General features: G+C 38.3%; 1 protein-coding gene across 3 annotated transcripts; it reads left to right on the forward strand.

The window, feature by feature from the left end:
* On the forward strand, positions 1-27,557 carry bcan (brevican). Of its 3 annotated transcripts, XM_026184373.2 has the most exons (15): positions 1-420; positions 9,341-9,423; positions 12,156-12,548; positions 14,726-14,900; positions 15,334-15,461; positions 16,590-16,883; positions 17,105-17,977; positions 18,637-19,377; positions 20,722-20,964; positions 21,970-22,074; positions 22,186-22,344; positions 24,049-24,131; positions 24,306-24,450; positions 24,565-24,747; positions 26,349-27,557. In XM_026184373.2, exons 1-15 carry the CDS (start codon positions 416-418, stop codon positions 26,462-26,464), a joined length of 3,726 nt encoding a protein of 1,241 aa, XP_026040158.2. In that variant the 5' UTR covers positions 1-415; the 3' UTR covers positions 26,465-27,557. The 3 variants fall into 3 exon arrangements, with proteins under 3 accessions (XP_026040158.2, XP_080164218.1, XP_080164219.1); XM_080308092.1 differs by lacking the exon at positions 1-420 and having other exon boundaries at positions 8,484-9,423; XM_080308093.1 differs by lacking the exon at positions 1-420 and having other exon boundaries at positions 8,485-9,423; positions 20,725-20,964.
* Positions 27,558-27,670: the final 113 nt, after the last annotated feature.

Consider the following 27,670-nt stretch of genomic DNA (forward strand, 5'->3'; position numbering starts at 1 on the left):
GAAACTTTTAGGGGGGGAAAGATAACACTGAATGACAATAGTCTTATAGATGTAATGAATGCATGAACTAGTTTACCAGCATCAAATTATGGGCTATGGGGACGACCCGCTTATGATACTGATGATAAGTATCCTCATTTGTTCATTCTTTAGCAGAAGGAGGAGGAGGAGGGAGTTCTTGGGCTTTTAAAAGTGCTCACATCCCAGTTTCTCCTCTCTCCACCTCCTCTCATTTTGGTGGCGGGGAAGGACGGGAGTGAAAATCTCTACTTCTCATCTGCAGTCGCTTCAGCAGTGAGAGACTCCTGGAGGAATTTCGGTCGGGAAATAGATACAAACACCTGCACCTGTGCCGAGGCTTCTTCGAGAAGAGACGCCGATTAATTTCTGCAAAACCAAGCCGAGAAGTCTAAACATGAAGTAAGTCCTTTATATCTGTTTTGCGAATTTCATTAGTGTAAAACGCGCTTTTAGGTTTTCGACTTCTTTTGATATTTGTTTAAGCCTCTGACCTTGCTACGCATGCATTTTATTTCGAAACACCGTTTGCATTTCTATGGAACGAATTTTTGGGATCGTTACACTTGAAATGCCGAACAATGAGTGATACAGCTTGGTAATACAAAGTAGTGCGCTAACAGCATCACTTAACAACCTCAGCATCACAACGTTACCCCAGAGATGTTTAGTGATAGCATGTGCAGAGCTAGATGTAATAATCGGATGTTGTAAAGAAAAAAGTAGTGATAGCACAATTTAAAAATAGGCTAGAAATAGAAGGAAAAGAATCAGCACATTGTGCATCAGGCATCAAAGGTGAAATGCCCATCTTGCAGAATTACTTGTTTTCAGGGTTTTGTGTCTTATATATTTAGCCAAATTTGTTATCCTTATGTTGCACCTGGTAGATATAAATATATGTAACCTGTAAGTAAGTAAGTAAATAAATCAATTATGGCACAAAAAAAAAGAAGAAAAAAGTATAAGCCAGTGGAAATAACTGTGCCATTAACATGCAATCAATACCTTAATAGAAATAAAGTTTTAAAAATTTATTTATTTATTGATGTATTTCCTTTTTTGTTATTTTCTCTTTGGAGAAACAGTTTCAAAGTTAATTAGTTCAGGTTTGAGATGTGTTTTCTCCTCATTTAGCTGTAAAAACGTCACATATATTCAACACAATGTACAAGTGTATGCATCAATTTTCAGTGCTGCATCAGAAATTACAAATACAAAAATACAAAATTCAGCATTTATGTAAAGTGCTGAATCTTGGGTTTACATTCACACTCAATGAGAAAAGTTTGAATTGTTACCTGGTTGTTATCCTGCAGCTCTCCACTTTTGTTTACTTATACAGGCCTTAATTTGAATATTCATATAATAATTGAAAATACCTTTCTCTATAATATAAGTCAGCTTGCACTTGTTCAGACAGCATCACTGAATGTCTTTTCTTGTCAGTCTCATATATAGGAATTCAAATAGGGTATTATTATTACTGTTCCACATGGAAAAAACTTTGATTTAAACTTGGGCAGTTAGGTGAACGTTTGCAATCGGGAAAAGAAAAGCACCAGAACTCATGCAGATCTACTGTTTATTTTAGGGGCCAATTTACATATTAACAAACTACTAAGTTCATTTTCCAAAGTCAAACCTTTTCGATAACTAAAAAATAAAAAGAAACAGTCCTTCATTTGAATTCTGTGTAACCAACAATCCTTTATACAGAATCTATTTCTCATTCCAAATTCTGAACATCTAAAGTGTACAGTATCATAATCCGTGAACTTTTTTACTTCTGTCTATTCATCTTCTATATGTGAAGCCTGATCCAGTGGTTTAAATTTAGAGGTTTCAGTAGATCAACAGAGTTCTGGAAAGACAATTTATAGCGCTGTTAAAATCCATTACATACTGATTCACATACTTACACGATCACAGACCATATTACGCACTGTTCTTAAAAACCTGTTGCAGAGAAATTAAGACCAACAATTTGATCTCTGAACATTGCAGAAACTCATCAACTTAAATTTGATATGCAGATTGCTCTGCACATATGGGAGTCACTAAGAAACTTATTCTTTTGACCTTTAAATGTAATGTTCACACATTGCCTCAAGGAAATGGCTGTTATACAAATGGAATTACTGCATCTGTACAAACCCAGCACATAATAGATTTTAGAGAATGTAACAACCCTTCCATGTTTATATAACCACTTTTATGTAAGGACCAAGGTTTGACTTGGCTAATCTGTTTGTATTGATCAGCTTTACTTTATTCTAGAATCGTAAAAGGCATTACATCTTGGTGCATATCTGATCACTTCCTTTCATTTTTTGAGTGGATATGGTAAATGTAATGTAAATGTTGCTGTTAATTTCTATTTAAGCATGTGGCGAGTGGAGTTTTCCAATAGGGTAAATTTTAACTCAATCAATTAGTTGTGGGCTCTCAGCAACAGATGATACAGCTGGCTCTCTGTGGGGGCCATAAGCAATCAGGTCATTGTGTTCACTGCCCTTTCCCATAACTTCAAAAGGTGTTGCTTCTCTAAAGCAGCAGCAAGTTTCTATCTCTTCCAAAAAGTATATAATGAAACCAGTGCTGTTGTTTTTTCTCACTTTGTCTGAGGCATAAGCCCTTAAAACTCACAGCAGATCTGCCTAATCGGCTTGTGGCACACAGACTACAACACACTCACACACACAAACTCACACAAGTCTAACGGCTGCTGTAGCTAACACCCAGAGACTTGTAGCTTATGGCTTTTGTCACTGCTTTAAAAGTTTTGCCCTCCAGCGCACAGAGTCAGCGGCTAACAGCTAACAAGACATGACTGCTGCCTGAGGCTGCCTGGTGAGCTGTTCCAAATCATTCCTGTGAACTTAACATCTCTCTCAGCACTCAGTCATGCTGTATGGAGCCTCTTTCTTCTTTTCTGCCTCCCCTATTCTCTTTGAGGTTTTTCTTGCTTCCAGCCCTCCCTGGCTGCTCCTTGCTTCCTGTCAGATTGTGTCTATTCGGGGTGGGAGGTGGGGGTGTTCAGGTTGCCCCTGGAGATGGGCAGGCTGATCCATTCTAGGTGGTGTGATGTGGGACTGGTGGGATGGGGTAGTGAGGATCTGCCGAGGGGCGACAGGAGTTTACTGTGGGGGTCCTTTCTTAGAGAAAATGGAGGGGTACAGTGGAGGTCAGGTTTGACCAATGATGGGCTGGCAAGTAGTTTTTGAATCCATTCTTAAATCTGAATGACAGCAGCAAAAAGAGGCAGTTTTAGACTGTGTGGTGAAAGGCTTTCGGTGCTACTGAGTTCCTTTGCATTTATTATTTTCGAATCCTTTAATAAAAGTACTTATAAATTCTGTTTAAACTTCTTCTTTTTTCATAATTAATTTCTGATGTCGGTTAGCATAAATATATATATATGAAAATACTTTTTTAAAAAAGTGACAGTAACTTTAAACAAACTGTGAACAGGTTATCATAAGTTCAGCAGTAACTTACTGGAGGCTAGATAGCAGTAAGATACTGTAAAAAAAATGTTAACACGTTTTTAATATGTTTTTATTTTTAATACAATTCTTGCAAATGAAATTACAGTACAATGAAAAAAATTTAAAGCGACTTTATTGTAAATGCTATTACAATAGGATGTTTTTGCTGTAAAAATACAGTAGTAAAATATAGATTTTACAGTAGTAAAATAGACATTATATAGATACATGAAATAACAACCTCTAAGTTGATTTTGATTGTATTACAACTCAAGGTCCTAGTGTCTTTCAGAAGTGTAGCTTCTTCTACTGGTCACTAAAGCACACATACCACAGCTTTAATATGATTCAGTAAGAGAAAAAATTGTTTGATCTTCACTATTGTGTAAATTCTGCTTACAGCTTTGATGCTAACTAACATAAGTAGATTTGCATGTTCCTTACTGTAAATAAAAGAGCTAAGGAAAGCTAAATCCATCCATCCCCTTTGTACTGCCAGTAAAGATCTGGGTCACCGGGGCAGCAGTCCAAGCACAGAAGCCCAGACCGCTCTCTCCTCAGCCAACTCCTCCAGTTCTTTTCGGGAAATACAAACTCTTTCTCCAAAGTGAAAACGATCTGTAAGGGTGAGACTAAGACACCTTTTGGAAGCTAATTTTTACCCCTCGTATTCATAATCTTATCAGGCTGGAGCACTGATGAACTTAAGAGCATCACATAATTTACAAATATCTGAGGCAGTATTCTAAGACCTAACACTCAAAAAAACTCCAAAAAGTGAAAAAGTGTGAAATAATTCTAAAAATTGTAAACTTAGCACTGCTGTCATAAACCTTTAGTGTGTCAAGCTTAGTGTAATTCTAAAGGTAGATTTTCCTTGAAATTCACAATGACAGAACTCCAATGTCTTCTTTTTTGCAAACACTTAACTGTGGTTGATGCTCTAAAGATGCAGTAATGCAGTCAACCCGTTTACAGAAATGTCAGCATGTGTGCTGCACTTAGCTTTCTGCTGGAGCATCAGCCCTCTCATCACATCCTGGGTAAAGTGACAAATGGGCCAAACTCTCACAAAGCTGGTGCAGTCCTTAAGAATGTAGTTCACCCCCTCTACCTCCCTTCCAGCCTCAAATGACCTTTCCTGGCATACTTAGCGGTCAAACATCCTCTCTCTTGGCCCTCACTGCATTTCCCTTAAGGTGAAGTCACTGACTATTCAGTCACTTGTGATGCCTGACTTTGCACTTCTGTTGTTGACCAGAATGCATCCATTGCCTGGCAAAAAAGAGCTCTCTCTCTTGTTATTTCTCCTTCACTCTGTGTGTCTCTATAAACTTCATGCCCTGTGGAAATGTGGTCATGGTGGGAGGCTACGCCCACAGAGGAGCTGAATTATCAAGTGAGGGAGACAGATAGCTGATAGTTTGCAGAAAGTTTCACATCAGTGTGACCTGAAGATGAATAAAATGAGCATGGAAGATGCAATTACTGTCTTATTTACTCAAGCTTGTTCAACTATTATAGAAGTTATTAATGTTAGAATTTGAAATGATCTTAATAAAATATCTCTTTGTGTGAATACTTATGTGTAAGAACTTCTTCTTCTTCTTCTTCTTTTGTTTTTACAATATTTTCATATTTGTATGCTGCTTTTTATTCATTGATACTCTATGTGAGACATCTAAATCTCTCGCGTCTCAGATTTTATCAGCAAGTCAAGCTAGCTGGTGTTGTGCTCATTTAATAAATCCTAGTTTTGTAGATGAGATGTTGACATCCTAGTTATATTAAAAAAAAAAAAAACAGCAACCAGTAAGATTGTGGGTGAAATTGGAAATGCATTTGCTTTTGACAGCCTTAAGGTGTCATGCAAAGTGTTCTGCTTTTGGTTACTTTGCTCATCAAATGTGGGAACTCTTTAACAGTAACACTTAGTAATATTACATATGCAAAATTCCCATTGATAGAATTGAGTTCTATCTATTTGGCCAGGAGATATTGAAGTCAGCCAGTCAAATAAGCTAATTGACTAAAAGGTGTCAGACATCAGACATCAGCATTTCATTTGTGCAACTATGTTTAAACTTTTTAAGATTATAGCTGGTAATCAAGCAGACAATCAGTCCACATATTTATTTTTTGTAAAAAGTGCAATAGTTGGTGCAATAGAATAGACAGAACTGAGTATCGTGCTTCGTAATTGGCATCGACACTGAAGCCAGCCCAGGCTTCAATGCTGATGCCAGCGACAGATGGGATTTCTTGAGGAGCAGCTGTTGGAGACCCTCTTTTATAGTGATGATGTACGCTAAACAAAAGCAGGGGAAGGGACCGTGTAAATTCTGTGGTAAAATATTAAGTTGCATAAAATAAAAATACTCATGTAAAATCAAACTTGTTTGAATTGTCTAAATTACATTTATTTATTTTGTTACCCACACCTTTTTATGTGCTGAGCTGTACTTTGGTAATCTTTATGTAACATGTAAATGTTTCTCAAGGGCACTCTTTCTCATATGACAAATTTTTAGTGAATTTCACTTTTCTTTTCTTTAGCCCGTTCCCATTTAAGTTTAGTGGATATCGGTACCTGTCAGTCTAAATCTCTGTTCGGTTAAATTGATTTGAACGGCCAGCTTTATCCCATGTGGCATTTCTCCCTTCAAAGCCTTCAAAGCCTTCATATTTGTCCATTATAAGAGCCTTTGAGCGATTATTTATTAATCCTGTTTTGATTAGAAGTCTGTCTCTGCTGAGACTATAAAACAAACTTCAGTTTCTCTCGTCATCACGTGTTTAATACTCCTTTCAGTCAAAAGGAAACGTTCACTGACACAACTGTCTGATTCCAGAGTTGCACATTCATCTTCAGCTAAGGCAGACAGACAGTCCACCTTCTTCTCCTCTCCACAGGCAACTTGTAAAAAGAGCTTGCATAAAAGATCTAAGAGTCTGAATGAACCATTTACTCTCATTCAGCCTCATTTATTTCCTCCTGTTGAACCTCTCGTTAATGCAGACCCACCGGCGAAGTGTTGTCAGGTTTTGTCCCCTGTGGGAAGGAGTGACCTGCTCGGTTTTTGCTTGGTTGTGGTTGAATCATCTGGCCAATAATCTGCCATCTGTTGATAATTCTAACTAAAAAAAAAAGAAAAAAGAGATAGAAGAGGTTTTGAATTTAATTGTTGCTTTTTATTCTCAACGTAGCTTTAGAAATAAATTACAAACTCATGAAGGTTTTTCTTTACTAAAAAACAGATTATAAGACTATTTTAAGTCCTAAGGCCACAAGCTGTTACAGTAGAAAGTATAATCAATAACTGACTGAGTTTTGGTCTTAACTTGCATGACGAGTTCTTGAGGAAAGAATGTAATATTATAGCTCGGCAGCCTGTCTGCAACTCTTCGTAATATAAAGGCCTTTTCCTCTTGGATAAAAGACTTTCACACTTTGTTTGTTAGTTGCCATTGTGAAGAAAAAGCAGATAGGAGATAACATAAAATGGTGTAACATACCCTTAGGACTACCAAAAAATACAACAAAGGAAAACAGGACACCAAAAGCAAAAGACAATATGCTCAGGGTAACACGGGTGCTAATAATGGTAACTCTAGTTAAGCTGGAGGTTGGGTTTCAGTCTGACCCTCCGGGGAGTTTTCTAGAAATCAGAATTCAGCTCACACTCCACAGCTCCTGAAGTCTGACTCACAGCAGCCACAAAGCTCCAAGGACACACAGGCAGTCCTTCTCTCTGTCTCCTACACACACTCAGACTCACACACACTCAGACTCACACACAAAAGCGAAAACACCCGGGTATGTTTGAAAAGCTAGCTTTATGGGAACATTCATTCACATAATACATTGCATAGCCCCTTAAAATAACCTTAACTATCACACCTAACAGTCTAACCGTGACTTGAAAAAAAGTCTGTTAAAAATTGATCCTAACTTTAACCCTAAAACCAAGTTTTAACTCTCAAACAGGCCTCGAAAGGGTTGTGAGAAGGTTGCCATTGTAATTGTAATTTGAAGACTAAACTCACATCAAGCTCAAACTAAGAATAAGAATGATAATTGTACACACACACACCCACACATACAAGTTCAAAATATTTACCCAATATAACTAAAAATTAGTAACACAAACAACAGTGCTGATGAAAATATTTGATTGTGACAGCCGGTCACGAACAAACTTGTTCATAATTAATTTATATAAAAATTTAATCTGCACAACTACTTGTTTTAATATTATTTATCATGACTCAAGGTTGTGTTTTTTTTCTCAGAACACCTGGGTGTAGTTTCCCATGAATATCATGAGCTAAATAATAAATAAATTTGTTCTGTTTTTCTGTATTTTCTGATTCTATCCACAAATAGCATGATTCTTTTTCCCACATAGTCAATAGAAAATGTAGTCAGAAATTGTAAATAATGGTTGAAGCATTTCACTAAATGCATGGCTAACAGCTGAAAATCATTTTCTTAGAGTAAACAAATAAAACTATTAGTTATAAACACAATGAATCTGGCTAGCTAAAGTAATGAAAAAAGCTGGAAATCATTAACTAAAAGTCAGTAAGGTGAAACAGCTGAAGCTGTTCTATCTCAGTGAATCATTATTCTTGGAGAATGCATCACTGAAGTATGCAGGCCCAGTCTTAGCCTCTCGTGGCTTTTAGTTTATTCTTGAAGGTGTTATTTTAATAATATTATAAAAAGTCCTTTGTGTTTCCTATCTGCAGTGTTCTAAATTGTATCTTTTGTGGTTGTATCAGCATTACTTTTGATGGCTACGCTCATCATTCTCTCATTTTTTCCTGCAAAGATGCTCATGTTATCCGCTCACTGGCTTTATTAGACAGTTTAAACATGATATGAAAGCAGGTGTCACTACCTGTCTGCTTTGAGTTTGATGAATCTCTCAAATCAGTGCGTGTCTTTTTTATTCTCTCCTTAGTGAGACACTCATATTTGCAGATACTTGCTGTCAGGTGTTGTGGAACAGCAGCTGCAGCTGTCTACAATGTCATGAACCAAGAATGCTTAAAAAAGGATAAAAGTAGTGCACTCTAAAAAGTTGCCTTCAAGTTTTTCAGTGAGGCTGCATTATTGGCACAAGAAGTCAAGTTCACACTGTTTTGTAGTTCTTTAAAAGCTGCATTTCAGCGGCTGACATCAAAAGTGTTTGACCCTTTCAAAAACGGGTGACTGCAGTTGTCATTTTTAGTAACAAATAAAAACCTAACAACAAACAAAATAGAAACAAGAAAGAAAACTGAAAAAGTGTCAATGTTAAAAAAAAAAGGCTTTTCATCGGCTTGTGAAATTGAAGTTACCAAAGACATGCAAGCACCTAAGTAGCTCTGAATGTTACATCATCCAGAGAGAAGAGTTATCTGTTTTTACTGTTGTTGTTGGGAAGCCTCAGTGATGTATTTTAGCAGGTTTTGGACAAAAATTGAGAAACAAATGATAACATGTAAAGCATTAGATTAATTCACAATATTGTAACACAAAAAATATGTTTTATTTGTTTTTATTAAGAAAAATAATGACAATAATCCTTCCTGTGACAGAACCTTTGCTTCTTTTGCACTTCAACTCATCATTTATTTTTTTTAATTTAATTAGAATTTTTTCTTTGTTTGTTTGATGAAAAGGGATTTATATTTAATGCACTGGGTACTATAACTGAAAGTGAAGATAGGGTATTAGGAAGTAGTATGCCTAAAAGACATGTTGTTCAAACTGGAGAACTCCTTGTCATATTCAGGTTCACACATTATGTCCCTCTGTCTCCTTTCTTGTCTTTTACCCACAGGCTGGATGTGCCTCTGCGTGCGCTGCTGTGCGCCATCTGTTTCTTTGTCCTGCTATCGCCCTCTACTTCCCTCCATGAGCCTGGTATGCACCTCTCCCTTTCTATCTCCGTCACTTTCACCACTGCCATCCACTACTGACATCCACAGCTTCATTAAATCACACCTGACCTCTAACATTTTAGGGCAGTAGGGTCCTCTTAAATCATTTGATGTCATCTATTGTTTTTGCTGACATGCACCCTGTGGAAGCCATGCTCAAAGGTATCTGAGTGTTCCAGCTAAAAATCAAGGTTAATTGATGCCGCTATGTAAATGTAGCTCTTTCGTTGTGTCAGCAAAAGAATAAGAAAATTAAAGAAAAAGTAATCAAATGGCTCATTTTGTATATCAACAGGCAATCCCTTAACTTTTCATCTAGTACCATCATCAGGATGAAAGCTGTAACTGTATTTAGCTAACATTAGATTTTGTTGAAACATCATTGTGTCTACGTTTAAGAGAAGTGGCTGAGCCATGTTTGTGTGTCCCTAATTTATATAATATTACTAAAACACAAATATTTACACAATTGTCATCAATGAATAGTATGTATAATAACCCAAGAAATAGCTAATTAAAATTGACCTTTTATGCTCATTTCTAGTTTCATTTCTTTCTTATTCTTGGGCTCTTCTAGAGTAATTTTATGTGATTCACATTTCCTTCTGGGTTTTGGTGCACACCCTTGGTTCATCCACTGTCTGACAAACATGAATTAAATGTAATGTCTCCCTCTCTTTAAGTCAACTTTCCTCTGCTTTGGACACCGACACTGTTATTTAAAACCTCAGCCATGTTTCATATTTTACCCACCAGAGTTTGATTTTGAACTTACCAGTGACTGAATCACATCATTGTCCGCAAACATCACAGTCCACGGAGACTCCTGCCTGCCCACATCTGTCAGCCTGTCCATCACCATCGCAAAGAAGAAAGGGCTTGGAGACAATTTCTGATGTAATCTCGTGCTAACCTGAAATTCATCTGTCTCTCCTATCACACACCTCAGCACTGTCTCACCGTCCTCATACATGTCCTGCACCAACCTCAAATACCTTTCTGTCACTTCTAACTTCCTCACACAATACCACAGTTCCCCTCTTGGCACCCAATCATATGCTTTCACTAGATACACAAAGAAACAGCGCAGCTCCTGTCAAAGCAAACATCACATCTGTAATGCATGAAGCCATATTACCGCTCACTGATCGTCACCTCTCTGCTTAACCTAGCTTTAACACCTCTGTCACATATCTTCATGATATGGCTCATCAACTTTATCCCATCTGTAGTTATTACAGCGCTGTACATCACCCCTGTCCTTGAAAATCGGTATCAGTTCACTTCTCCACTCTTCAGGTATCCTCTCACTCTCCAAATTTGTGTTCAGAAATCTGGTTTAAAAGTCCACTACGCTCTCTCCAAGACATCTCCATACCACCACAGGCATGTCCTCTGGACAAATCACATTCCTAGTCTTCAACCTCTCCAAAGCTGCCCTCACTTGCTTTGTTGGAACCGTTTTTTCCATCTGTCTTATTCTCTCTCTCATTTTCATTCCTCAGTTCCTCAAACGACTCCTTCAACACTCTCAATACACTCTCTTCACTTGTTAGTATGTTACCACCTATATCTTTAATCATCCTAACCTCCGGCACATCCTTTCAAGTTCAGTCTTTCTATCTAGCCAAATGCTGCAAGTCTCTTTCTCCTTCCTTAGTCTCCAACCTCACATACAAATCACTATAAGCCTTTTTCATTTTTTTACCACCTCTCTATTTGCTGTAAACCACAGCCTTGAATTACTCCTTGACTATCCTACTTTTTCTTTGCCAAAATCTTCCATTCAATGCTTATCTGTACTTTCTCATTCCATCACCAAGTCTCCTTATCCACTTTCCTTTGTCCATAGGATATACAAAACACCATCTTGGCAGCTTCCTTCATCATGCATCTGGTAACTCTACCATATCACCCAATTTCTTCCTCCTTGAATTCCCTGCCACATTCTTCCTTCTTCAACTTCCACCATTTCATTCTTGGATCTACCTTCACTCACTACCTCTTCTTCCCGTCCAAGGTCACCCTATGCCTAGTTTCATTTTCCCCCAAATCCACCTTGAAATATGTGTTCACTACAGCCACATCACTGCTCTCTACTGCTTCAGTGGTAGATAATGCAAAGATCATGGTAGTGAAGGTGAATGAGTGCCTGGGGTCAGCCGGTGCATAAAAGAGGTGAAGAAGAGAGTGTGTCAAGGGTGATATGTGACAGAAGGATAGCAGCAAGTGTGAAAAAGGACAGTTTAGAAGGTGGCAGTGAGACCTACACTATGATGCCTAGTTTGGATATGGTAGCAAAAAGACAGGAGGTAAAACTAAAGGTAGCAGAGTTGTACAGTGACCAGATATGAATGTATATATAAGGGGCATCTCAGGTTGAGCATTTTAGAGAGAAAGTTAGAAAGGCATGGTTGTGAGGGTTTGGATATGTGCAAAGGATAATGAAGATTCATGGATGTAGTAAAGGAAGACATACAGAGGTGATGGAAGACAATGCTGGGAAAAGACTGAGATGCAGGCAACCCAGTCAGTCAGTTTTTCTTTGTTGCAGGCAACAAGGGACAAACTGGGAGCTCTAAAGCTGCTCCGACTCTATGTCTGTGCTTAACACACAAACATGACAGTGGTCTTGACCTTCTCATCTGATTCTTATAAAAAATTAGAGTGCATTACAAAAGGTCGCTTGTTACTTTAAAGCTTGCCTCTTCTCAGATGATTCGAAGCTTCTCCATGTAACCATCCCAGCCACCCAACCTGTGTTTGCGGTGCTCGGTGGCTCTCTGACTTTACCCTGCCTGGTGTCTCTGGCACACCCGCCGCCATCCCCCTCTACCAATGGTCGCCATGCTGTGCTGTCTGTCCCCCGGATTAAATGGAGTATCCTGAATCATGGCATGGAGACAGAGATCCTGGTGGCCCGTGGTGACAGAGTGAGGGTCAGTGAGGCCTACAAGGAACGGGCCTCTCTGTTCAACTATGCCTACTCCCCCGCTGACCTCACCCTGCGTCTTGAGAGCGTGAGGCAGAATGACACTGGTTTTTACCGCTGTGAGGTGCAGCAAGGTCTCGAGGATGCTAATGATGTTGTGCAGGTCAAGGTCAAAGGTGAGACATATATATATATTTTTTTTTTATCAGACTGTCAGTCAACAACATAATATAATGTGGTCAATAAATGAACATACTAAGAATTTCCCTTTTAAAATTAAGCTACACTTAAATTGTTTATGAATTAATGGCCATGGACCAAATACTATGAACATGTGCAGTGAGTTCGGAATCATTTTAGAAACTTTACTCTTAGTTGCTTTCACACAGTGAATAACACGCAAATGTAATTTCTATCAATGATAGTCGTGAATCTATTAGAAACTGACTTATTTATACATCTGATGGTCAAGGTTTTGCTACTTGAGATTTAAAACATCTGTTTTTATCTGTTTAGCTGTGAAATGTTCCTACTGTTAACAGTATAATGATAGATACTACACAGATATACCTCCAGCATCACTTGTCCATGAATGTTGTTTTCTGGGCTAAATCTGGTCTTTAGTCTGAAACACTACAGGGAACGATTGAATTCAACATAATTCCAATCATTTAAGGCTAGAATCAGGTTAACTTTGGTTCAGAGGTGAAAGTTTAGCAGATTTGGAGTTTATATCTAGCTGTTATCAAGAAATCTGTGCACTGGGAGTTTATTTAACAGGCCTGTAGTGGAGTTTGACTTTATGTAAAGAGATGTTTTCAGCGACCTGAAAGTTTTTCACCTTCCCTTTTCAAATAAATATCAACATTCTTTTAGATGAATGGCAAAATCTCCTTCAATGTCTTTTTAGTGCATTTTGCTGTGCGTGATGCTTTTCAAAGCACAACTTTTTTACACAGACAAAAAAGCAATGCGTGCCACCTTTCGTACTAAAATAAACAGAGCGAACCACATCATGTAGTTATTCCACAAGCAATAATGTCACAATGACTTAGTAAAATAGTGAAATGGCCTTGCCCAGGTATGAGTGAGTCGGTCGTGTAAGTCAGGTGTGTCTTGACTCCGAGTCAAAGAAAAGTGTCCCAGTCAATACGATGAAAAGGAATAAGGTCAACCGTTCCCTAAAGAACAAAAGAAAAGCTGCTGTTTCTCTCCTGTTTCTGTATCAATAGTATGCACAGTTTCAGCATGTGTGATGAATGACTTTGCCCTCTCAAAGCAATACAATATGGATATTCTGACCACAGTAATTTGTGAGCTAATATATCAGGCTCTGAATGCTGGTTTCACGAAGTTTGCATTAAATAATGACAAGAATTCCATTGTATTGCTCACTAAGGTCACAATAAGGTTGGGCTGTTGGGATGTAAATTTAAGGAAATAAACCAACTTCTTCTTGTAGTTAACAGAAGAAAGGAATTCATTTCAGATTCCATTTAATTAATTTAAAGGGGACATGAAACACTACACATATAAAGGCTAATATACACCACTGAGCCCTGCTCTCAAAAACCGACATAGATGTAATGCCGGATTAAAGCTGGAAAAGTCCTTGAAGCCAAAGTTTACTGCTGTCTTCTGTCAGTAGGGGACGTGACGTCATGTGGTTGAATGGTTGGCTGCGGCTAATAGACTTACATTAGTCCTTGTTTTCCACTGAGGTATTGATTCTATCACTATTTAGCTTAAACTAAGTCTGTTAGCCGCAACCAACCAAACACATGATGTCATGACACACTCACAGACACAAGATGGTCGTAAACATGTTTTTAAAACTTTAAGCACTTATTTCTTAAATCCAGCTTCACAGACAATGTTACACCTATGTCTGTTTTTCAAGAGCAGGCTCAATGGTGTATATTAGCCTTTATATGTATAGCGTTTCATGTCCCCTTCTAATATACAAGACGAATCCCAATCACGGTGAATACAACATGCAGCCCATCTTTTGTTTAAGTGGTGACATTCTCAGCATGTAGCCAAGCAGCATATGCTCAGCTGAAGCCAATTACGCTTAAATATACTTATGTTTTGGAACAGCCACTGATGGAGTAATGAAACCATTACAGGAATCTTAAAGCTAAGTCAAAAGATTAAACTGCAAAGTGCATTCTATCGCAGTTAGTTAAGTTATATTTTTTTTATAATTTTATGATTTGATTTTATCATGTTGATAATGTGCTCTGCAATAATGTACTTTTCTTTGTGATATCTGTTTATGTGAGTGCTTGTTTAGTACTACATGTTTTACAAGATCTGCACAGATTTCACAAAGCTTTTCTTTTTTTTGCAGGTGTGGTGTTTCACTACCGCGATGCATCCAGCCGCTACGCTTTTACCTTTGAGCAGGCTAAAGAGGCTTGTGAGGACATCGGGGCTGACATCGCTACCCCAGAGCAGCTACTTGCTTCTTATAACAGCGGATATGAGCAGTGCGATGCAGGCTGGCTCTCAGACCACTCTGTGAGGTGAGGACCTGAGAGGACAGGGCACATTACTTGGCAATGTTTGGCCTTTTAAGCATTTTATGTGAATTAATTCAAGGTTGTTTTCAGCGTACATTTGCAATCAATCCAAATCCTTTCTTCAGCTCCAAACAAACATCAGGCCTGACATTGTAGATTGACTTGTTGTTTTCTATGTAGAAAAAAGAGCATTTAGTGTAGAGGTCAGTCATTCGGGGGATGATAGTGCTCCACTCAGATAGCTAATATTTGATATGCTCTCCACATTATAACACAGAGATTGTCAAGTACCTGAGAGTCACTCATCTGATCTCAAACCAGACATTTCAGCTCTTCAAGACCTACTCACAAATGTACTTACACAAGTGCCATGTTTAGAGTGCTGCCATTAGAGAAGAAGAGGTGCTTCAGTGATGTTTGGCATTTCCATCCACAGATACCCCATTCAGATGCCAAGAGAGGGCTGTTTTGGAGACATGGATGGCTTGCCAGGAGTGAGGAACTATGGACTATTAGAGCCCGATGAGCTATATGACGTGTACTGCTATGTGGAGAATATTCATGGTAATACAACTATTAAAAACTTGTAAAATGCATTTCACAAGTTTTTAATGTTAAATGTATTTTATGATAAAACCTGTGTCTTATTTTTGTACTCTTTTTGTATATTTTGTCACCAGTTTTAAAAACTGCAGATTCAGTAATATGATATGGTTCTGTGATGTGTTAAATGTGTAAAACCTGCTTGTTTCTTTCCTTTTAGCATAAAAGCGATTTCTATGATTAGTAACAATTTATTTTTAGAGGATCACTGGGGTTCTTAAAACTTTGGTAAAAACTTTTGCTAAATCTGAGCAAGCATATCGCCGCCTAGTTGCACTTAAAGCATGCCTTGAAACCCTTAATGATCAAAAATACCTTTATGGCAATTGCCCGCTTTATTAGACATAGTATGTAAAGATTAGTGGTGTGCGGATCTTCTTCCGATACCAACAATTTATGTTCTAGAATCGATTCTCATATTAAAATATTCATATTTTAGTACTTTGGGGTAAATTTGTAGTTTTTCATCAACAGGAACACAGTGAAAAGAAACTATATCATTCAGATCGTCTAAATTGGAAGGAACTACTTCTTACACCTTTCATAGTCATATGCGAAATATGGCTGTATAAATGTGTTACAGCCCCTGTCGTGCGCACTCGCAACAATAGCTGAGCGTAAACTGATTTATGTGTGGACGTATTTTACCGCCACAAACAGCCAAGACATGGTTTGCGATATATGTGGCAAGACAGTGAGGTTTTGTGGCAACACCACTGACCTCGTCAAACACCTCAGAGTAAATCATATCACAGAATATGATGAGCTTATGTTGAGTCGAACTGAATTTCTATATGATAATTCTGCATTATTAAGCAATAAGAACAAGTAGTCTGATGTCCTGTAATCATTATGAAGCTATATTATTATATTATTATTACAATTACATAATACAATTATATATTGTATTATGAAATACAATGAAGCATTAAGTTTTTGTACAGAGTATCGGTATCAGATCAGTATCGTCGATACCACCCTGAATTTTACTTGGTATCGGATCGGAAAGGAAATATAGTGGTATCGCACATCACTAGTAAAAATGTAGCAAAAGTAACATGTCAACATTATTGTTTCTCTGTTTGAAAGGTGAGGTGTTCCATGGCTCCACCCCCCAGCGTTTCACCTTTGGTGAGGCAAAGGCCTACTGTCTCAGTCATGGTGCAGAGTTGGCCACCACTGCTCAGCTTTATGCAGCTTGGAATGACGGACTAAATCACTGCAGCCCAGGGTGGCTGGCAGACGGGAGTGTGCGGTACCCCATTGTCACCCCTAGAGAGCGCTGTGGAGGTGGTGAACCTGGGGTCAGAACCGTTTACAGATACAGCAACCAGACGGGCTTTCCTGAGACCCACTCTCGACATGATGTCTACTGCTTCAGAAGTAAGAGAGCAAGTCGTGTAATTTCTATTTGAGTTTATTCTGTCCCCTCAGTGCCGGTGCTTTTGTAGGTAGTTTCATGGATAAAAGGACAGAAAAGAAATATAGCTTTATTACGTAAAATTCAACTTGGTATTTTACATTTATTGCCATGAAGATCCCAGTAAACATAAGGATATTGTGAATTCAGTTTTTTTTTTTTCAAATTATGTTTCTTTCTCCAGGTGATGATGGCCCCTACACAGATTCTCCCCAGGTTTTAGCCACTGAGCCAGAGGATATTGGCCAAGATATTGTTTTTGTAACTACGTCCTCGCAGGAGGATGTCAGCAAAAGTGAAGCAATGACAGATGGAGTTGCCCAGACTACAAATCCAATAAAGCAGGGTACTGTCGATGCTCACACAGTGACAATATCACAATTGACAGCAGACATTCCTCAGACTGCAACTCCTCTGTCTGATCACCAAGAGCACATGTCCACCAATGACACTTGGGAACTGGTAAAGAAAGCCAACTACCCTGAGTCCTATCAGCCAGCACCCGAAGAGGATCCAGACACAGATCACGAGGAGTCGTATATAATTTCATCCCCTTCTCCAAACACAGATAATGTAGTTACAGTTGGTTATTACTCCATTATACCCATAACTGATGTGGCAGATCCAGAAAGTGGAGAACCCACAGAGCATCATATTTCTATGACTGAAAATCCAGATGTGCCAGTTAGTAATGCCACATCTGGAGCTGATGAGGTGCATCAAGAGTGGGATTTACCTGTTTTGCAAAAGGACCACACTCCATATGTCCCTGAGGAAAATGCCTCAGTGACTGAGCTTGTCTATGTGAGCACCTCTTATGATGCTTCAGAACAGCCAGAAGAAGCCAGCACTGGTACTATTGAGGAGATATCAGTGGCAATGACTTCACTCCACACTGAGGTAACAGATGTTCTTGCCACTTCACCGATGCCAGCTTTTGCTTTTGATAAAAGTACAGCTGATGATTCTCCAGATGAAGAACAGGAGCATTCTGTGACAGTCGATTTGGACACCACTGCCATAACCAAAGTGGTCACTAAGTCAAACCTTGATTCAAGTAAGTGAGATTTAAATGTGAAATTTAGCCCATAAGACGGGTCGTAGTGCCGTGATTAGCACTGTGCCTTCACAGCAGGAAGGTTTGAACCCTGGCTGCAGTCATTCTCCATCTGTGTCTGGGGGTTTCTTCCCAAAAGTGTTAACTAGTGATTCTAAAACTAGCCATGGATTAGATGTGGTTAAATATGTAAAATATAGAAAAAATAGTACATGGTTAAATAAGAGCTGTAGTTTAAATTGTTTGATTAGTCATTCAGAGTAAATGGCAGTCTATTTTCATTAAGAGTTACTCTTTCTAGAGTTTCTAGAGTTCTAAAGGTTGTATATTTCATCTACTGGTAGAGATTGTGTGTGTGTATGTTGTTCTGCACACTGCTACATTATTTCTGAGCACCATTAAATGGTACTGTCAGCCCACCTGCCTGTCCACATCTGCATCCAACAAAAAGTTGCCCAAATGACCCACAGTGACATTATGTATATCTTAAACACAATTTTCTGTCTAGGCCTGTAAACGGTTTTTATATTTCCAATACCCAAAATGCTACTTTTCTTTGCTACTTTACTAGTTTTTAGCATTATACCATGCATTGTGTTTCCCCATTATCAGTCTAAATTGCTTCAGAAGTGTAGAGATTTTTTTGTTTTTGTTTGCAGGTTACGATCCTACTCAAGCCCACTCAGATGTAACGGAGTCCTCCATCCCAATTGAGCATAGCGCTGAGGAATTGAGTAGCACTTCAGGAGACGTGGCAACAGATGATCTGGCAGAGCAGAGTGGACACAACCCTCCAACTGTAATCTCAACTGCGGAGGTCATCACTTTCTCAGACGACACAGGCCTCAGCATCGACGCTCCTGTTCTAAAAAACCAACCTGTCTTATTGTTGGGATCCCCAATCTCTGCAACCTTATCTCCTCCTCCTGTTGAAGTTGAAGCCAGTTCAGAGATAATAACCTACATACCAGAAAGCAACGTTTCATCTGGGGCTGAGCCATTGGACGACATTCAGGATAAACCCGAAATGGAGGGATTAGGAGACAGCTCCGTGATTATCCTCCATACAGCCCAAAATATCACAAATATTGCACCAGAGGAGACCGATAAAGATGTCACAGAAGGACCAGGTAAATCGTCAGGAGAAAACCCAGAAAACTCAGGGGACACCAATTCAGAAGGAGTTAATGGTGATGCTGGCACGAATGCACCTCATTCAGAGATAAAAATCACTCTGATCCCTCATTTAACACTCACACCCAATTGGGAACCTGAGCTTTCTCCTGCCACACCACAGGAGTCTCGGTCTGATCGAGAATATAGCGCTGAGCCTGCTGCTGCTCCTGAGGAAACTGATGATGCTTCTAACGAGCAAGAGATCAACACCGGGACCATTAATGGTAAAGTTTAAAAGGGTCCGACACCCCTTTCTAACAAATAAATGTAGGGCGCACATGTTCCCAGTATGTGTATTGTAAGTTTTAGCTGAAGAAACCATGCAGATCATTCATAAACCCTTGTTTATAGGCCTGTACCATCCAGTTTTTGTTGTTGGGGTTTTTTTTTAACATGTTTTTTAGCTATAACTCCAAAAGAGCTGCTGTTTGTTACAATAACATCTCTGTCAGACACAGTAGAGCTGCAAACGGGAGTAACAGCTCCTTCAGTTGACTGTGAGTCAGTTGACATTGATGGAAATGGTAACCTTTTAATGACAAACTTTTACTTTTTAAGTGACCATTGTATGAAATCACTGTCATTCATAAGTCATGTGTGAGACATAGTATTATTATAGAAAAATGGAAAGCGGCTTCTGGGTGGTTAATTAGACCATATGTCACATTTCAGTCACAAGAAACTAAGAAAAAAATGTAGATGAGAAAACCTCTTTTAGAAGAGATCAAGCAATGTTCTGCTCTGACAGTTCAGATACTGGCATTCATGTGGATGTGACTACTGCATATGCCACTCTATCTAAGCATCAATGAACCTTAGGGTCATTCGTCCTTGGTAACATCACTCTAACAGCAGGACTTTGTGCCCTATTAACCTATTAAGCAAAAACTTGCAACCTGCTTCTTGACTTCTTTTGGCATATCTTCGGCCTATCAAGGTAATGGCACACTTAAGATTTTCCATTTTCTATCAAAATAATAGTAAATCAATGAATCTTCTGTTCTTTTCAAATGTCCTCCAAATACTTGGACCCAGCTTTGCTCGTTCAGCAAAAGCACAGCATTTGACATGCTCTGGTGGCTGTAGCAGTGAAGTAACAGTGGCAAACTGCCTTAGTTTGTCTTTCATTTATGAGTTCTTGCTTTTCAGGCATATCTATTTATGGATGGAGTGCTGTGCTTGCCACCACAGCTGCAAATTTTATTGGTCCACAGATATGATTGCTGATCCAAATGAAAGAAATCAAAGAAATATTATTTTCTCATGTTTTATGTGTCTTGACACATTGGGGATACCTAATTATGCACACAACAGTGGCAAAGTAGATTGTGAATAATATGTCTCCTCTAAAGGTCTTAATTAGATACTTCACAAAAAATATTTTGTTTATCTAACAGTAACCTCTTCTACCGTCTTACATAGTGCGTTGTACTGAAGTCTGGACATATCTGTTTCTAATAAGCCACATATTTATTTACTCACGGAGAGCTAGACAACTTACACAAACTCCAAGAAAGTTGTTGTCTGATTTTAAAATTAACTTGTGAACATGTTGTGAAATGTCTCAGCAGAACATGGATCCCATGGTAGTATGGAGGTGACCGGCACAGACGAGCCTTCAGTTAAAATATGCACATGGCGTCCTGAAGAGGAGGAGATCTCCAGCTCAGCACTGACCACAGACAACAGTGATATGACTATCATTGCTCCCACCATATACCCTGTGTATTTTGAAGGGAACGAGCAGACTGCCATGGCTGCCTCCCTGCCTGCTGCCAAAGTTTCAGCTGCAGGACAAGGAGGCTTTTCAGGTATCTGTACTCCAGAAAGAAGTGCAAATAGAAACAGCAGCTGATGCTTATCAGTGTTTTGGGAAGAGTAAGGTGTGATTAGGAAAATGCCAAATGTGGAGTTTTATTTTATACTGCACAGAGGGTTAAACTGTAGCTTCCTGCTTGCTCCCAGTACCAGGGGCACTGCGGCTCAAGACATATTGCGATATATATCGTGCATTGTGATAGAGCCCCCCAAAATATATCGATATTAGATTTTCATCAAATAGCCCAGTCCTATACTGCTGGTTTAAGACTTCAGGCTGACGCAACTCAACGGATGGATCAGTTATTAGTTTAGATTAGATTTGTTATTTACATAATTTCGTTATTTTAGTGTAAAGAACAGCCAGGTCATGTCATCACGGACTCATAAATCCCTTGAGTTGATTTTGTTGTAGTTATAGTTCAAATATTGTATTTCATGTGTAAGTCTGGAATGAAGGATGTTCTTTCTTAATGTGCAGGATCACTTCAGGGAATTAAAAATGTTAGATTGTTTTTGTTTCTTTTAAAAAAGAAACCCATTTTTAAAATGACATTAAATGACTTGCAATATTAAAATTTGACTAACAGAGTAAATACTGGAAACTAATTTGGAGAAACCATGTTTGAGGCAACAGCTCCCTCTGCTGGTGTGTCTTTGAAGGGGTTTTACATTTGAAAATCAGACAGCCTACTAGTCAATTGAGCAGTTTTATCTTTATAATCTGTTCCTTTTTTTAAGTGTATTTTGAGTTTTTAAGCAATAAGTTGTATAATTGTCAATAAAATAAGACACATATATGCAATTTTATCCCCATTAACATAGAAAACAGCTGGGAAATTAATGTTTGTATACATGGACTCTGACAATTTAATACAATGAATAAAGTATGCAGTTTTTTTTAATTTCATAAATATTAGTTTCACAGATACAGAATAATGCACACATCTGAAATATTTCTGGATCTCTGTTATAACTGTCATTTCTCATATCTACAGACTCCTGCTTGGAGAATCCCTGTTTGAATGGAGGCACTTGTGTTGACGGTGAATCGTTAAGATGCTTTTGTCTACCTGGTTATGGAGGAGACTTTTGCCAGAAAGGTATAGCACCATAAAATACAGATGTACAATCTTCCAAACATAAGCCAACCTTTCTACTTATTCAGACTTAATACATTTCTTGATATTTTTCTGTCCTTTCTTCTGTCTCAGACCTGGAGATGTGTGAGCCAGGCTGGGAGAAATTTCAAGGATATTGTTATCGTCATTTTAGCAAGCGGCAGAGCTGGGAGGCAGCTGAGCAGCACTGTCGGATGTGCGGCGGGCATCTGCTCTCTGTCATGACTCCTGAGGAGCAGGACTACATCAATGGTAAAACATGACTCAAGTGACTCATATGATTATCAAAGATTTTGTAATCAGGAAGCAAAAACATCATTTGACTGCACGAGTTAAATGTTACTTCTTGAAGCTGAAGAAACGTCAAGTATATCACACAAATAATGATGACAAAGTTTTAGATTGTCTGTATATTTTTAATGTTTGCACTGGGTAATCTTGCAAAGCTTTGAAATACTTACTTGAAAAATGCAATTCATGTCTAAGAAGCATACACTGAATTACACAACATTAAAAAATAAACCTGTCACAAAAAGTAAGAAAGTATGTATTTGGTCATTTATTTCTTTGTTGTAATAATGCTTTGTGGCAGTAAGTCCTATACAGTTGGAAAACCTGTTTATTTCCCCGCATGTGTGGGTTGAGCAGCAGAGTTGAGTATGAGGGTTGCTCCCATGAAAAACTTAATGGTACTTGTTAAGTTTAGTTACTGAAATAAGTACAAATATTTTTGTTCATTTGTTTCAAATGTCCGTAACCTAAGATAAGATAAGATAAGATAACTCTTTATTGTCATTGCACAGTCATACATAGTACAGTAGTACAATGAAATTGGAAAAACTGTCCTACGTCGGCACTACATATAACACAACACGACACGATATGACACATCACAACGTAACAAACAACACTAATCGAGGTGGAGAAACGTTGGTAGATGCTGGCACAGTGGTCAGTAATGCATAATATATTTTGTTCTCCACGCATAAAATCTAAAATTCATTGTAAAAAACAGTCACATTCCCAATCAAAGGACAGTATGAATTTTGTTGTTTCTAATAGCTGAGTTCTCTTTGGGTTTTGTGCAGTTGGGTTTTGTGCCTTGCCATGCAGAGGCAGGTGTCAAACCAGTCACTTTTCATGCTTCAACATGAGTCAAACTGTTAAAAAATGAAAAGTCATGAGTTTGTTTTAGGAACGAGACGCTGAGATTTTCTCCAGACAAGACACAACAATAACCTCTCGTGTCTTTCATCACTTGGAATTTGTTTTTCTTTCCAAGAACATGGCAGTGACTCACAGCTGCTGTTGGTATTTTGTCTTGCTAAGGGGCGATGACATCGTTATCTGACATCGCTGTGGTGGCGGCTCCTTGTGCTCGGCAGGCAGTGGGCACTGATCCTATTAACTGATACTCTTATGTAAGGATGTGAAAAGCAGCCGGCTTCCCAAAACAGCAGAGAACTTTAAAGCAGGAATGTGTACCACAAAAGATTTTTTTCTTTCATAATTTTCTCACAAAACATACTTTAATTCAAATTATTGTTGCTGACAAACAGTTTAAGTGTGAAAATATATTAGTATATTGTTTACATGCTGTGGATAAATGTTACATTGGGAACATGAAGCATTTTTTTTATCACAACAAAAAGTTGTGATGCTGTGTAAAATGTAAATAAAAACAGAATGATTTGCAAATGTCATAAAGTGCATTATTCACAGTACAACACAGAAACAGCTGGACAAACATAATTTAATTAGGTTAATTGGCAAAAGGTGATTGGATATAAGACGAGCATCTTAGAGTGGCAGTGTTTCTCAGAAGTAAAAATAGGGTTTACTAATTTGAAAAAAAAAAAAGGCAACAAACAGAAAACTGTCTACAAATTGTCCTAAAAAAGTGCAATGACTTAATAAACAATATATATAATACATATATTCTTATGCTAATTTTAGAAAAATACAGAGAATATCAGTGGATTGGACTAAATGACAGAACCATTGAGGGAGATTTCCGCTGGTCAGATGGAAACCCACTGGTGAGTTTTATTAGTTTTGACCTGACATGTTTGAGATTCAGAGGATTTATCAGCTGTTTAACATGATTTTCTTACATTTGGTTTGTTTAGTCACCTGATTTATGACTGTGAGAATGAGAGCACAATCAACCAGATTACTATGTAATTTCAAATCTGCTCACTTCTCTTTGTCAGCTCTATGAAAACTGGTACAAAGGGCAGCCTGACAGCTACTTCCTGTCTGGTGAGGACTGTGCGGTGATGGTGTGGCATGATGGAGGCCGCTGGAGCGACGTGCCATGCAACTACCACTTGTCATACACCTGCAAGAAGGGCGTCAGTGAGTTCACCTCATTTTAATCTCCCCTAATTCCTTCTTTTTTAAACTCCTTTTCTAAAAAAAAAAAGAAAAAAAAAAGAGTAAAGATCTAAGACTCAAAGTGGTTTCCAACAGCCTCCTGTGGTGAGCCCCCCCATGTTCCCCATGCCAAGGTGTTTGGGAAAAAGCGGTTGCGTTACGAGACAAACACCAAAGTGCGATACTACTGTGAAGAGGATTTTGTCCAGAAAATGAATCCTGTCATTAAATGCCTGCCAGGTGGCCAGTGGGAAGAGCCTCAAATTACCTGCATGCCAAGTAAGTCCATCATATGTCTGAGCATGATTAGTTACACCTATTACTATAAAACAGTCACGTGCTTCTGCAATGTAATATGTGACTATAATGTAAATTACATACAAAAGCACTTTTATGATATTTTTTTTACCTAAAAGCCTTACAACAGAATATCTTCAGATATCAGATCAGTGAAATATTGCTCTATTTTTAGTCCCTAAAAAAGATATTTTTTCAGTCTGAGTGAACAATATAATAGAAAATCAGACATGCATGTATTGACCTCTGTAGTACAAGAAGTAACGTGACATAATGGCCAAGAGTGGGACTAAAAGAAAGTGTCTGCAGGTGTTAAGGTGTACTGAACATACCAACTTTGGGCAAGAAAGAATATCTTAGATTCAGCTGAGACTGTCCACTATGAGTAGGGATGGGTATTGATAAGATTTTCACGATTCCGATTCCATTTTCGATTCTGTTTAATGATTCGATTCTTTATCGATTCTCTTATCGATTCTTTTTTAAAAAGGAGAACACTAAGGTCGAATAGCTTAGAAATTTGTTTTATATCTTCTCTTTGAATAAGATAGAAATTTAGGAGTAACATGGCCTTACAAACCCAACAGTGAGATCTTAAGAGATCCAGCCTGTGGCTCTTCAATGGGGTGTCACAGGGTCCCCAGGAAAAAAATTGTAAATGTAAAATAATAAAATAAATATTCTTCTGTAGCAATAACAAAGTATAACATAAATTATTTTGTAGCAATTACACAAGAATATCCAGTAATGTCCCTGCCTACAATTAAACACATTCACTTACCGAAAATCGGGGGCATCTGCTGTGGCAAATGGGTGCAAGCCTTTAAGCACAAACTTAGTCACTGCTCGGTGACATTCGTCTACCCTGGCCTGAAAGGAGATGCTACCGGTAGACTGCAGCGAGAACTGCCAGCATCTGAGCCAGACTCTGTCTGTCTCTCTCATCATGGTCACCTAAATGCACAGTAATGGCAGGTTTTGTAATAAGGCAGATCGCGCTAACATAATATGCACTGTTAGTTGATTATTTACCTGCCACATTAACGGGAGAGGACGTGCAAACGTTACCGCTGCTGCTGGGTTGAGATTCACGAGTCCGGAGTGGAATTAAAAACATGACATTCATTTAAGGTCATCGCGTGTTTTGTGAGCAAATGCTTTTGCATATTCGTAGTGTTTCCTCCCTTAAATGAAATATCTACTTTACAAGTATTGCAAGTTGCCCTGATGTCATCCGTTCTCGTAAAGCATAATCAAACTTTTGAGCGTTTGAGCCGCCATGTTTCCTGCCAGGTAAATGATGCTCCGCAATGTGGTGACGTCATTTGGGGCGACTGGAATTGATAAGGGAATCCTTTGCAAAAATGGCAAACAATTCCAAGGAATTGAAACAGTGGGATACCCATCCCTAATTATGAGGCTGTAGGAGTGTCAGCTGAGTACAGGAAGCTCATTTATACAAAGATTATAGAGAGCAAACTAATCTAAAGCAGCTTACATGGAAAAAAGTCCTAAAAATATGGTAAATCAGTCTTTTAATCTCAGCAATCATTTCTTTTTTCCCTGTTTCCTTACACATTTAGCTCATTCAGAAGAAGAGGACCTAGTTACCGTACATGCTGAGCAGCGCGAGGAGGCCATGGGTACAGCCACAGAGAAAGCAGCCCCGCTCTACTGGGACATTAACTGGAATGTTTAAAGCCACCCTGCCTTATTTAAAGCAAAAATCAAACATTCCTTCTCCTGTTTTCACACTTTTCTTGTTTCTTATAAGTTAGTCCTGCCCAGTTTCTGCATTAAATTGCCCCGAATAAAACAAGTTGCTCATTTTAACATCATCTCAAGGTTACAGTTCCTGCAATAATGGACAATTCTGGAAAAGTGCTCTAATCTAAATATGCGTTTTACAGTGTTGACCAAAGCGTGTCTAAAATGTTTGTGAAATCAAGGAAAATCTGTTCATATTGTTTAAAAATGCAGTTCGATCTAGACATGCATGGAAAAAAATATGATTCCCAGAATAATTTTCCAGTGAACCTTATCAAAAGATAAAGTAGGATCCAACACGCATTTTGGATCAGTAGACGACACTTTGGTGCAACAATCATCCGCCTCCTTTTTTGAATAAATGGGTTTCTGTTTAAAAAGAAAAAAAAAATCTATTTTTTGCTAGCGTATGTATGGAAGAAATACATTCTTACTTTTAATACAGAAGGACAACTTTTAAGCAGGTGGACAACTTTTATACAAATCAATTAGAATCAGTTAGAAGATGAGAGATCTGTTGTATAATTAGAACAATAATTGTAGATTATGGAAACAATTAGGTCTTGCGTATCTATGTATGATGATTAGCCTGTAATACCTGAAATACACCAAATCAAATGGAAACCAAGTACCAAGTAGATGATATAGAAAGATTTTTTTTGACCCAAGCTGTTAATACGATATGGGCGGCTAAGAGATCAAGGAATATTTATGAACCAGTAACTGTAGCCAGTTATGACTTAGTAACACTGTTACTGATGTAACTTACTTTCACAATCAGCCGTTCTGTAGCTGGCCTTTGTTGTGTTTTAGGTGACGATAGCAGACATTGAAATCAACCTGTTGACAATGTTGAATTCTTGAATTTGACTGCTGCTACCACACACTGTAATTTTAACATATTTGTAACAAACTGCTGTTCATGATAGTTTGATGAGTTTCTGATAGGTGTTAAATGTAGCAAAGTGTGAATTGATTGTCAGCATCAGCTGGTCTGACATTCACTAAAATCTGTTGTTCTTACAGTCTGATGGATTTCTTGTTTTTCTTTATGAGTGAAGGTTTTCTGTGAATTTTAATATTGAAAACTCCACCTGATGTGTCAAACCTAAGATAGCTCACACATATCTAACGATCA

This window comes from Astatotilapia calliptera, chromosome 11 (assembly GCF_964374335.1).
Source record: "Astatotilapia calliptera chromosome 11, fAstCal68.1, whole genome shotgun sequence".
NCBI classification, from domain to species: domain Eukaryota; kingdom Metazoa; phylum Chordata; class Actinopteri; order Cichliformes; family Cichlidae; genus Astatotilapia; species Astatotilapia calliptera.